Source organism: Colletotrichum costaricense (genome assembly GCF_030867565.1).
Source record: "Colletotrichum costaricense strain IMI 309622 chromosome Unknown Scaffold_30.1, whole genome shotgun sequence".
Taxonomy (NCBI): domain Eukaryota; kingdom Fungi; phylum Ascomycota; class Sordariomycetes; order Glomerellales; family Glomerellaceae; genus Colletotrichum; species Colletotrichum costaricense.
The window spans coordinates 199370-212981 of NW_026848259.1; the positions used below are offsets into that span (position 1 = coordinate 199370).

The 13612-nt window shown below is 50.1% G+C and overlaps 2 protein-coding genes across 2 annotated transcripts; one reads left to right on the plus strand and one right to left on the minus strand.

Moving 5' to 3' along the window:
* Window positions 1–1305: 1305 nt before the first annotated feature.
* CCOS01_16426 (uncharacterized protein) lies at window positions 1306–2375 on the plus strand (the record flags this gene model as incomplete). Its single annotated transcript, XM_060464562.1, has 2 exons — window positions 1306–2112; window positions 2169–2375. The coding sequence occupies 2 exons, from the start codon at window positions 1306–1308 to the stop codon at window positions 2373–2375; spliced, it is 1014 nt and encodes a 337-aa protein (XP_060304878.1).
* A 4919-nt stretch (window positions 2376–7294) lies between these two features.
* Window positions 7295–7976, minus strand: CCOS01_16427 (uncharacterized protein; the record flags this gene model as incomplete). The annotated part of the gene is made up of 4 exons (XM_060464563.1): window positions 7295–7333; window positions 7406–7443; window positions 7504–7586; window positions 7798–7976. The coding sequence occupies 4 exons, from the start codon at window positions 7974–7976 to the stop codon at window positions 7295–7297; spliced, it is 339 nt and encodes a 112-aa protein (XP_060304879.1).
* Between the last annotated feature and the right edge of the window lie 5636 nt (window positions 7977–13612).

The window sequence follows — 13612 nt, forward strand, 5'->3', positions numbered from 1 at the left end:
AAGACAGGGACCGAGGCATGGCCCAGAAGCCTTTGCTTTGGTCGAGGTACTAAGGACTGTTTAGCGCCCAACCTCTGTCGCTAAATATGGAGATCCGAACCGAAGGCTTTACCATTGGCCGGAGCTCTCGTGGCTCCTCACCAGCTGCAACCGGGCTGTTCTCCGCTAGAACCGAGCGGACCAACACTCGAGCATCCTCATCTGCCAGGGTAGCTCAAGATTCGCTTTCGAGTCCCAGACGTCGACATTGTGGCGAGCAACGAGTGCGCTGATCACGATGCTGCAGCGCTTGACGCACTCCGTTCCTATGCAGCATGCCTTATTCCCAATTGATCAGCTCATGGTCCACTTCGCCTGCCGGAGCCTCGCGAACTAGCGATAATAAGTGCCTAATTGTTGCCTGATGTCAACCCCGCTCGGAACCAACGATAGCTTTATGTTGTGCGCCGAACCAGTTGGGACATAACGGCGGTTGGTTGTTGTTCTCTGCGCAATGCACCAACAACGAGGCGATCATTTGCAGGTAAATCCACATCAACTGGCGCACAAAGATGTTTGAGTGGCTAAAACCCCGGGCGTTGCAGGCACGCCATCCCACACGTTCCCGCTCGCCCGTCTAGCATTACACCTCTTCTCCCATCAAAGATTGGTGTCCGGCAAGGCTATGTTCTGCGCAAATGAGTACATCTGCCGCCTTAATGCATGCGTCTAGATTCGATATTACTGAACCTGCGCCTCCAACATATGACAAGATGCAAAGGCTGAGACCATACATAGCGCATGAACGAACCCCGCTTGGCCGATGGGAACAGGTTCCTCGGCCCAGAATCACAAACAACCCATGATCCGGAGGAAGCGAACAAACGTCTAACCGACATCTATTATCCAGCAAAAGCCTTCCTCATATCAAGGTCAAAAAGAGCTCCTTGGGTCGCGCTCCACCCCAGCCTTGAGAGATAGATTGATAGCACCATCATTACATGATCCCTGCTACAGCTAACCGCCTCATAGAAGCAATGGTCATGGGGCATATCGGTGGTTGTCGTTGTTCTTGGGCTACTGCAAGTTCTTCTCCCGCTTTGTCTCTCCCAGGTTGGGCTGGTTGAGGTAGGTAGATAATTTACGACAGGAACAGCACCATGTGTCACAGTTTCATTGGACGATAGTGCGAAGCCGCACTTATACGGCATACTTACGTTCTATGTGCCGAGTTTATAATTGGACTGATGGCTCATATTCCCAACCATTCCGTGCGATCTCTCTGAGTACCATGATCAACATTAGTCGTACGGCATTTCTGGCACAATGAGCTCCCGCTGTGTTACATGCAACCGATCCTTCAGCAGCGAAGAGGCTCTTCAACAACACATGCGCGACTCTCCTATCCATAGTCCGTCCTACGACTGTGATATCTGCGATCGTTCCTTTGGCAACGACGAGGCTCTTCAACAGCACCTACGCGACTCCCCTGTTCACAAGCCTTCTTATGACTGCAGCACCTGCGATCGATCTTTTGGCAACGATGAGGCGCTTGAACAGCACTTACGCGACTCTCCTGTTCACAAACCATCCTATGACTGTGATACCTGCAAACGATCCTTTGGCGACGATGAAGCTCTTCAGCAGCACAGACGCGACTCACCTGTTCACAGGCTTTCCTATGATTGCGAAAGTTGCAATCGGTCCTTTGGAGATGAAGAGGCTCTTCAACAGCATCTGCGCGACTCTCCTGCTCACAGGCCGTTCTATGACTGTGATACCTGCAATCGATCATTTAGCACGGAAGAGGCTCTTCAACAGCACCTTCGCGACTCTTCCATTCATCAGCAAAGCACGGAAACACCTTTAGATGTATTCTTCCGTTCATACGCGTCCCTTGATTACGACCGATCTCTTCCACCACATATCTCGTACGCCAACTTACAGAGACATATGGGGTGGTATCATCGTGATCAGCCGGCGTCAAAAGAAGCCTGGGATAAATACCAAAAAGCTCTTGAGAAGGAATTTCAAATGTGGTTTGGTGAGGAAGACGATTTGGCTGCGTGGCATGCGCTTTGTCGCGCAATTGGGATCAACCCATTGCCGGTTACCAATGAGCAATGCAAAAAGGTTAGTGTCCGTGATCTGATACCGATTAGATCTATCTATTCTAACATGTATTGTAGGCTGTACGACGGACGCATGTCAACATCGTGGATTTGATCGAAAGCAGGCGGGGAAACAAGGAAGGAGTTCAAACCTTTCGAAACGTCAACACGCTACGAGCCTACACCAAGGAGACAAACAAGATATTTCCCAATAAGTTTCACGGAGAAAATTGCAACGGCGTCTTGAGACACCTGCTTCGAAACATACATCGCGCGAGCCTTTGAAGAGTCAACGTAGTCTATTTGCACATAGCCAGATGGAGAGGGGCCTGGATCATCAATACTACTCAATGGCGAGTCTAGACATAGCTTAGCTACGGGTACTCCCTTCAGAGATAGGGGTGAGATGCTCCCCGTCCGTTCGTTTATCTGGACAGTATATCGAACTTGATTAATGGAAGGATTTATAGCTAGGATGCATTGAGGTATCATTTATTTGAGCTTGATTGCTCAAGACCAGCGATGATGACAGATCTCACGATGGTCTTGCCTCAAAGAACGAGGTGAGAAGGCTTTAATTGTCCTTTGGCGGCTCGTAGCTTCGGGTTGCTAGATATGCAGAGCCTGTGACATCGTGACATGGAACAGGGTTCAGTCGTGACACGGGCGAAGGCATACGCCGACCGCATGTCCTCATTAAGGAAAAAATCCCTATTTTTAGTTCACCTCATGACCACCATTTATACCCGTCTTCCGAGAGCATCTGCTGCGATGTCAGTTTTCTTTTGGTCCAATGAACGATGACTTTGAAGGAAAGCTGCTCTCCTCAACCTCATGCAAGGCTTCTTGAGCGATCGCGGACATCTAGTTAAATGGTGGACCACCTTACTGCATGTACATTGGCACTGACGTTGAAGGACTGCTAATACCTCAGTCTTAAAGTAATCAGGCAACTACGAGCTGAGTCCGCCCGGATATAGCACCGCCAAATGCACCTTCTATACTCACTCACGCTTACCCCTGACGGAGCAATCCGCCGGGGCCCTACCGTGTAGATGATGCACTGCTCCAGATGAGTCGCTGGCATGCGTCTCAGTGGGTATTCTTGAGTGAAGCTACGGCAAGTCCAGGCGCTGCTTTGAAGTATCTGCGGCTCTTCCCGAGTTAGTTGTCCAGGTAAAGCATTAGTATACCTGTTCACAAAAGCGCGAGAAAGCAAGAAGACGTCTAGCAGGCCTTCTTCCCTCAACGGGCTGTCTCATATGCGCAGCATTGTGTTTACTTCCCGGTTGCGGCTAAGTAGCCTTTGATGTGGACAGCCTCGAATTCAACAGAATTTGGCAGGCCAACAAAGTGTGCTGTAGTCGTAAGAAGGCTATCCGTGGATTGGGCCGCTGGTTTGACCGTGATAACTTTCCCTTGATCGGGTAGGTGGCTCGCCCAGGACGACCTATGGGCTGAAGTCATCAAATCGGGTTACACCGCTCAACATTGTGTCAATTGAGGCCGAGAAAGTAAATTTGAGGATATTGGTCCAGCCCCAGACTAGACAAGATGGAAGTAAAACTACGTCTCTTACCATATACGATAGGCGGTAGACCATTCAAAGGTTGCCTGCCCCGTCCGCCTTCAGATCCAATTGACCCGTGATGCCATGAACAGATCAGACGTTGGCTGAACCTTCCCGTGGAATTGAGCCACCGCAGCAGCACCTCAGCACACGGAAGACAGAGTTCTATTGAGCAAGGTCAGTAGTCGGATTAACACATTGGTGCATGCCGTGGACGTCAAGCAGCCCGTTTTGATAAGGTATATCACTTCTAGGTATAAAAGCTTGCCACTTTCGTCTCGACCCCAGCCAGGGTCTTATCGGCGAAGTGTGCGTACAAGACGCGCGACGAAAGACGGCCGGCGTCATTGTTTACAGAAGCTCTGCGTCGCGCATGCCACCACCCGAGGGCGGTAAACCGCCGGTCGGATCATCAAAATACAGAGTCAATCCAAGTGTAAGCACACACATACCTGTCCCAAATGGCATCGGTTTTGGTATACTTTAGTCCCGTCACCGAACCAGGCGGCACGAATTTGAAGTCGGTGAAGATAGCCATCATGTGCCGGATCAATGGCTCTCCACCGCACCAGGGCGACTGCACTAAGGTGAGGTTGGAGTCGGTGATCTCTCTCCTTGATGGAATTGTCTTCTTTCTGATTCTTCGAACGACCAAATCCCAGCACGAAGGCATCGGGCACGGCAATCTACATAGGGCTTTGCAGACCTGTCTGGTCCAAGCCTCCAGGCCCAGGAAGAATCCGCCCGGGTTCACCTGATAGTGCGGCTTTTCCATCAAGCAGGCGCACATACTAGTGCCTGAAGCCCTACCGAGCCAGTTACGAGATTTCCCCGGCATCTATGGCTCGTAAAGTAGTTTGGCTCGAACCCGCTTCCTTCGACCGCCGCATCTCATTCGGCTCTGGCCACCAGACGAGTATTATTGTTGCACTGGGGCTCGAGCTTGATGATGGTAATACATGCGAGGATACAGCGGCGGCCTCATTTGCTCTCGGCGTCTGAATTGGGTGAATTCGACTGAAAGTCAACAGTCATCCCACCGGTGTTCAAGCCTATCTTAAATGTCTCTTTCAAGGTCCAAGAGAACAACGACTGTGATGTGTCGTTGTGAGTTCGAGGGGAAAGGTTGGAGATATTCAAAGAGGCGCCAGGCGTGCCGAACTCGTTGCTCAGCGCGGGACATGCGCAGGTACTCTCGCGAAAGGACCTGCTGGTATACACGTCAGCAGGGCAGCCTTGTGGTCATTGACAGCTAGAGGAAGTGCCGTCGAGGCGGCTAAAGGAGGTCACTAGTCGTGGATGTAGCCAGAGGGGTTGCCGTCGAACTGGCTGGAGGTGGAGTTGGCTGGAGGCAGTGCTGAAGGGCCATTGGGATGGCTGCAGTAGGTGAAAGTGGCTCGATGAAAGTGCTGATGAATGCTGGCCCGCCGTCAAAGGGACTCAACACAGAGATGTCATCTTAGTCTATCCTACCTTCTTCAATGACCACATACGACCATACCCATTGGAAAATTCGGGATCCCGTCCGCTCTCCCATAGACAAGCCAATGAGGGCCGGATTAGTAGTTGGGTCGGTGACGACCAGCGAATACCTGGTGTTGTATGTTTTTTGCTGAACTTGTGGTGATATCTCAAACAATCGTCCAGAGGGAAAATTCTCGGCAACTCGCCGTACTGATGGAAACCCCCGGCACTTTTCTCTTTGTCAAGCTACTGGTCTTACTTATCGGACCTGTAGTTCCATTGACGAAGGAGCAAAAGGGTGAGGAAAGATGGAGGGATGTAGGCTTACCGCAAATTTCGCAGAAAACGGGGGATGCGCACTATCAACAGAGACTTTGTCGAAACGAAGGGCTACCCTGGCAGATACTTGGTGGAAGTTGGAAATTCTAATAGTTGTTGGCTGTTGGATTTCGGCGGTGGTGTAGAAGGATGAGATACTTCCGCAGCGAGCTTCTGGACGAAGGAATCGAGGTAGGGGTTCGGGGAAGCCCTGTACCAGCGGTCTGAACCAGCGGCTGGTTGCGGGGCGCTTGTCAAAGGAGCTCTTTCCGCAAGGAGTTCTGGCAGAAAGAAAGCTTGGTGAAGGAAACCTTCCGCGGCTAGGTTGACCCTTGGCAGCAGAAGGTGGTCAAGATGGATTTCTTCCGCGGCGATCAGGAGAAGCAATTCAGCGTGACGGCCGCTCAAGGAGGTCCTGTCGAAGTGATCCTTCTACGGCGGATATCTAGTGGAAAGAAGACTTGTTGAAGCGAGCCTTCTCGCGGCGAGACTCTCGCGCAAGGAGCTCGAAGGAGGCGGGAGGGCTGTTTGAAACGGCCCGATCATATTCCAAATCCCTCTTATGCCGTGAATATTCCAACACTTCTGGAGCACCGTCTCCCAGCGGCCAGTAGTCTGGCGGTTGATCTGGCGGCTGAGGGCTTGTCGACCAAGGTCTTTTCACGAGAAATTCTGGCAGGAAGAAGCTCGTTGATGTGGCCCCTCCGTAGCGACGTCGGATTCTGACAGAAGGGAGCCTAAAGGGACCGCTAGAGAAGGAGTTGTTGAGATGATTCCGCCGCGGTGGACTTCTGGCGGAATGAGGTCGTAAGGCAGACTGCCATTTTCTCAACGGTCCAACGGCCCATCGCCTAACGCCCAACGTCCAACGGTCAAACGATTAACGGTCAACAGTCTCAGGAACTCGCCGAGGGAGCTCTTTCCACAGGGAATAATTCTGGCAGAAAAACAACTTGCCGAAGGAAGCCTTTCCGCAGAGGACTTCTGGTGGAAGAAACTGGTCTTGTGGGTGTATTGGAACATCGTCTTCTCAGCGTCCAGCGGTCTGACGACTGAGGCACCTGTCGGAGCGACTCCTCCGGTGAGCTGGCTGAAGGAGGTCTGTGTGATGGGACGCTCTCTCGGCGGCCTGAGACTGGCAGTCGGTCAGCGATGACGGAGGAGAGATTGAGATAAGTCAGAATGGGTCGTGTATCGCCAGTTGAACAGACGGAATAAAGTCAGTGTCTCGTAATCGCTGGCTCGGCCGATCGAGACTGTCGTTTCTATCGGTCATGCCCAAGCTGCCCTGTGATGAAAAGAGTTGTCTAATTCGACCACTGATCAGTGTTAGGAGACGCGTTAGCAGGTGGAAAGGTCCGTCGGCACAGCCTAGCCTACCTTTTCTGCGGTCGACATTCCAATAGAATCCTCACCTGCTCTTGATGTATGGAGATATAGAAGCACGTTTCCTCTGGCCGCATGCCGGAATGTAATTGACGTTTGGAGCCTCTGTCGTCAACGCCAACTCTTCTGGGTAGACCGGAGCTTTAGCGAGGTTTTCTCTTTTGGCCAGCTTGGCCGTACGCTTGCTCGGATGGGTGTTCCCGTGGGCGACAGAGACGCAGCAGCGCAAATTTTGTCAAGTATGAAAGACTGTGTGCATAGGACATTGGTATTACTGGCGTGGAAAAGATGAGACATAAGGAAAACACGATGACGTGCCGCTCCAGTGCCCTCATTATCGCAGCGTTCATTCGAACTCGACTCCAATAATTTGCTGCGAAAAGAGTCAGAACATGAGACTCAGCAGATAAGAGGGCCTAGTTGTCCTCCCACTTTTGGTTTAGAGAACCACAAAGAGTCAAAGACACTACAGGGCCAGCACCTCAACAAAAACCTCGGCTCGACCCTAAATACCATAATAGCACTTTCAAGCTGTATTAACATGTATGTTTAAATAAGCTAAGCCGTATAGACTCACAACACCATCAACGCCAAATTCTATCTGGCGAGATGACACTAGAATGGTTTCCAAAATCCAACTTCTTTAGCCGCGGTATCAAAGCTATAAATACTTACTAACAGCAGCGTCGGGAATCGATTCGTCGCTGATGGCGATACTAATCGTGGCCTCGAGCGTGGCTATCAAGCTTATTTCGCTTCTGTGGAGATTTTGGAGCAGATCTTGGGCCTTTGAAGTAGTTGCGTAGCGTCTGCCCTCTCCACGCCAGCGGAAGTAGGCTACTCGTTACTCGTCCGATGATACGCACAGATCAGACTATCTTGTACTTCTGATGTTGTGCACCAATTTTTGAGTTAAAAGGCCTCTAGTGAAACCTTTCCCACTTCTTCAAAGAGAAAAGCTCACACTAGGGGCCCAATATGATGTCCTGTCTTGACGAGCTCTTGTCTGCCGTGGTGCTCGTCTCCGAAGGCGGGTTGGCCTCGCTCGTGGTCGGATCTTGCTTGGTGTTTACTTCTGCTTGTTCATGGGCAGTCTGGGCTGAAAGAAGCCACCCTGCGGCATTGGTGCGTTCTGATTTGTTCAGCATGTTGAACTCTGCGTAGGGCGCGGGTTATTGCATGTGGTTGACGAAGATGGCCCAGCCGATGCCCAGGCAGCGGATGTACTCGATAGCATTGCAATCTGTTACCTAGAGAGGATGAAGTGATGGCAGTGTTACTCAACGGACATGTCTTTGCCGGTCCAAACACCTTCATGCTGCTATCCACTGAGTCATTGACACCTGACTACCTAGTGCGAGCGGTGCGTCTTGACCGCAACAGAAAGTGTTGATATACACATCAGCAAGGAAGGCCTTCCGGCCAATACGAAGCTCAATAATCATGGTATTGAATTGAGTATACATATGGAAGGAAGAAGTTGCAGAGCCCACTAATCCTTCGTTAGGTGAAGGTAGGTGAAGGGTTCGTTTGCAACGGTCCGAACACCCTCTGAAATTCTCTTCTGCCCTAAATTTTCCAACAGCGAAACTTCTAGAAGTCAATGTTGCTGTATCCCTGGTAGGTTCCGTGGCCTGAGCCGTTGATCGCGTACGTCGCCAACTTGAGTCTTGCGGGAATGTCTTAGACGACGTGGATACAATCGCTGTGTGAGACCTCATCAACGCGCTTGGTCTCCTGGTCACTTGCAAGTTCACCAACTTTACGGCGTCGCAGCAACAAGTGGATATGTGAAATCAGTAGCAGTTCTCTACAGAAGTATAGATAGTTGGTGAACTGCTTCTTACATGTGATGGTGACCTGGTAGGTTTCGCACGCAGGAGCGGCTGAAACCTCTGCCTAGGCGATCCTGACCACAGGTGCCCAGGCCTGGCGTCTGGCCGAAGAGACAATAGGAGGCCTTGACGTCTATCTTTCGCCTCTGTCAAATGTGCTGCTTTCGTATGAGGAGTCGCGGCTGAACTGGAAATTCAACAGCAGCATTGCTGCCGTGAAGCACGTTGCTATCAAGCACGTTGATGCTGCTTTTGAACCTGCTGTTGTGAGATGTTCATTGTAGCTGATACCAAAACGGCAAAGATTCGGACGTCTTTCACCGTCTTTTCCGAGAGTCGCAATGACGACGTAGGGAAGAGGGGGCGGCGTGGTTGAAGACAAAGGCGGATTGGCATCGCACTACTCGGGTCTATTGTAAATGAAAGGTTTCTGTCATAACGCGCATCCTCAACTCACATGTCTCTGGTTTCAGCGACACTTGCACATCTATTATCTTGCTCAAGGCGACCGAAACGACTTTTAGTAGCGGGTAGTATATCCCTGCAACCACCTTGTCCTTGCGTGGCGGAGGTCATTGATGGGGCCGTTCACGAACTGTCTGTCCACTATGAAAGAACGTAGTAGGTATTGAGTACAAAAAGAGAGACACCCAAAATCAAGGGGTGGTATTCCGAAACCGAGAATCGAACTCGGGGCTATGCCTAACCTCTCGAGAAAATGAGAGGGCATCATGTTGGCCACTACACCATATCGGATTTAACGGCTGGTTAGACATCTGATTGCAGGGCCATAGACTTGGTGGGCCAAGACTAGGAGTGGGTATTGGTGTGGATGTAAATGTGGGCGTGAATATTGAGGACCCATAGATGAACATGAGTCCCTCACCACTCATGCTGTGTTCATTGCTCTGTACGTGGTTCATGCTAGCTGATGCAGCCGGTGATATTTGATAGACGAATGAGTCCTCGGGATATCCATGCGTAATTTCTAGGAATCTTAGTGAGTACTAGTCTCGGGACGTTCGTTCCTGTCTTGATGTGTGAATTTCTGATGCCCTTGAATGATGTGAGTTTTTCTGAGCTTGCTGCCCGCTATGTCATCGCTGAATTCATTAGATTCGGGCATTGCACAATTCATAATGGAGGTTTCTCGCAAAATTGAATGTTGGTATTTGGCTAACATCTCTTCGTGCCTAAATAAAGTCTTCCACTTTCTTGCTCTGAATGAGGTTCCTATGCTGAAGAAGAAGTTTCCCAGCTCCTCCTCGCCATTCCAGGTCCATAAGTCGGGGATGATGACGGTCTTATGTTCTTTATTCATTGAGATTGCTATCATTGAAAATGTAAACACTTTGATATAGACACGAAAGAGAAAAAAAAAACGTCATTCAACTTACATCGTGGCCGAAAAGGTCGCTTGCGTCCCATCCTCGAAGATACAAACAAGGCGTTCAAAGGCCGGAGGGTCTCGTCTGCCCCATCACAGTTTTCACTGTCGTCGTCTTGCTTGACACAGTGGCACAAGTCGTGATGCCCGAGCCGGATCTGGCTTGGGTACTTTCTGAGGTTCGAGATGCAGACTTAGACGCCACCGTAGCGTCCAACATTCAGGCAGGGTCACCGCCGCTCCGCGTTCCAGAACACGATCTAGGCCCAAGTGGTCTTAATAACGTGTGCGATAACGATAAGGTATCATCTTTTCGACAACAACATACGGATCGCAAGTGAGAGTGCATGCACAGCGCAGTGCCGGGAGTGGTGAGCAGGTTTGCGCCTTCAGCTATCTAACTGTTCACCATCAAGAGTTAGAGGATATTCGTGTGCTGCTTCTCCGCAATGTACTGACCCATGCATCCGTTCTGGAGCGGCATATGCAGGCGTCGCTGTCGACATTGCGATGGGCGCGGCAGTACCTAGGGTGACCTCGCTAACGGAGGCGGAGTGATGATCGCGTTTGTCGTGCAAGATGACGCGCTCCAACTGAAAACATTGGAGCGATTGGCGTTAGATGCCAGGGGTATCTTGCACGGGGGTCTTGACAGCGGATTGAGCACTTTTGTGTGGTAGCTGAGGCTGTCGGAGCTAGAGTAGCGGCTTAGTTAGTTCACAGAAGGGGTTTACCTGTTGCATGCCATCCATCAACGGACACTCTGCAGTTGAATGTGCAACGCAAGTCAATCGAAGACTTGTCGTAACATTGCCGGCATCTTTCGTCCATGCCAGGAAGACGTCAAAGTTAAGCGTTTAATTCGAACCATGGTGCGGATATCGGTGAGACCCTCCCTATCTCGACGGACGATCGGAAGGCAGACGTCAGCTGGGATCTGGTGGATTGAAACAATAGCCCACACGGTGGCTAACAGGAATGACCAATCAACCACCCTTGTTTTCATTTTGTTCCTCGTTATCTATTGTGAAGGACTGGATATATGAAATATTCCTGTTTTTGGAGAGCGAGGTCCCGTGGAACGCGAGTGAAGTAGAAGATGTCTGGATGAAGTCGAAGTCAAGGATCCCCATTGTGGTGTCAAAACGCGGCTCAGGACGGCTCTGTTGTCAATCCACGATCTTTTTGGCATGCAAAATTTCCACGGGAATCAATGCGCGATACTCAGACCGTGGGACTGTTGACAATAAGTAAGTGAAGTGTATTCGCTTCCGTCAACAAGGTACCTTACGTTGGACAGGGAAGACGATGGCTTCAGCTTGTGAGATCGGTACGCTGAAGTCCTGATCGTGAGACTTCTCACATGCACGCTGTTGTTGGGCTAGGGCAAAACTACGGCCTCGTTGAGTCAGACGCTGGCGATGTAACGACTGAAATTCTTGACTCAACTACCATCAATGACCTTACTTTCAGCTGCCCTTCCGCTCGAGGCTCTAGAGTTTCTTCACATTCTGGGTTCCCTCGGGCACTTTCTTGAATTTTCCTACGCGGAGTATTCAAAAACCCGGGTGCTTGCCCTCCGGTCCGCAGAAAACTCGAGTCTTGAACCCAGAAATGACGGCTATACAACCGTAATAGTCCCCTACAACTGGGTGACTAAAATGACCGATGTTCGGGAAATGTCGTAGAATATGCTCAGGTCCTCTGCGAATTTTGTCTCGCGCTTTTGATGGACAAGAGTGATTCAGCTCCGAGACCCCAGTCAGATGCACAGACGTCTTTAATCTTTACGAGTCATGGCCTCTTGTTGATGTCAGCATCTGGCATGGGATGACTGATAACTCATGTCCGGAGCCTGGGCGTTTTATCTATTCAATCAGTGCTTGTTGATGACCGTTCAAGACTCTCCGAAGCCCATCTTTCTCAAGTCAAACATCATGTGTAGGTAGGAAATCATGTTGTTTAAAAGTCTCAATGCCGATAGCTTCGAGGCGTCTATTTGAAAGACAGTTGAGGTAGACCAGTCTTGATGGGTGTCTTCATAAACCAGACTCTGGCAAATTTACGTGTCAAATCAAGTGGTTGGTAATATGTCTTGAGTTGAGATCAGCCTCTTTCTCACTCATTCCAATTCTTTGTCTCTTTTATATTCTCTTTCTACACATTCCTAGTTTTCTTGCCCCGTTCAGTCCTCCACCCTCTCCTGTGCTGGCAGCGACTAAGCACAAAGATATCTCTTTTGCTCATCATCATCATCATCATCATCATCATCATCATTCTTCGCGCTCATTTACCAGCTTACTCCGGCATCAGCATACGATGCATTTTCCTTTTGCCTCTAATCCTAGCGGCACTTCATGTGGCCTACGGCCTGGAGAGTAGGAAACGATAAGAAAAATACCTGTGCGATCTCAAACAAGAGCTCTTTTGACACAGTGCTGAGCCTTGTGGCCATTGCAGAGGCTCCGAGCAACCAGATCGACCTCGACATCGGCTTCTTTGGACGCACCTGTTTGCTATCTCACAAGTATTGCCCCGGCATTGGCTGCGCAGCTTCTGGTCTTGTAGTGACGGGACAATGCGCCGGACGGCTCGGGCTTCCACGGTGAAATCCAAATCAGGATTGTAATCAAAGCGGCAATTTCAATGGCCAGAGTGGCGTCAACTAGGTGGCTGAGTTATGTCTCGCGATCGATCATATGCCCCTTATGCCGTCGTGAAGTTCTCAACTTTCGGATTAGAAGTCTATTCCGACTACGAGATAAGGGCGGCACAGGGGCCAGTCCGATTCTCAACCGGACCTCAATTGTCCCTCCATCATACGGTTGGAATCTCCCATACATATTGTCACACAAATTCAATCAACATGCAGCAACTGACCCTTCGTCACCAGCAGGCTCTCAACATCAACCGCGGCAATAAAGCACCAAAGCGCTTGATTTGAGCATCTACGTGCTCCAACAATAGTAACTAAGTGCTTGAATAACAGCAGCTACGTGCCTTGCAGCAGCATTAATGTGCTTTGGGAGAAACGTTCATGTGCTTCACTGCAGCTGTTGGATACTTCATTTACCTGCGACACAAATGCATCTCACATCAGCACCTGTTGCTATCCAATATCTAGTTTATTCACCCTCAAGAGAATCTGGGAAATGACTGCAGCCGTCTTTCGGACAGGCAGAATCACCGCGCCTCGCGTTTACTTATTGAACTACAAGTACAACACGTCGCACAACCGTTTTGTCAATCAAGGGCCGTCGGCGCAAGCTTACCTATTGTACCAGACAACGTAATTGTTGTCTATAATATGAACCTACATGAAGAAAGGGTACTGATACGTTGCCATTGCCGAGGCGTGAAACGTAAGGAAGCCATTGCTCGACTCGTCCATCTGATGAGTCTTCTGTCGGTTTCACTCCTTGGTTAAACATGATCGTTCTCATGTTCATCATCGCCTTTGGTGTCGCTTTTGTCCTCGATATCTTCAAATGGAATACAACATACCCGCATCAAGGAAGCCTAACAAATCTTGCTTTCGGTGAAACCATCAATGTATTCACAA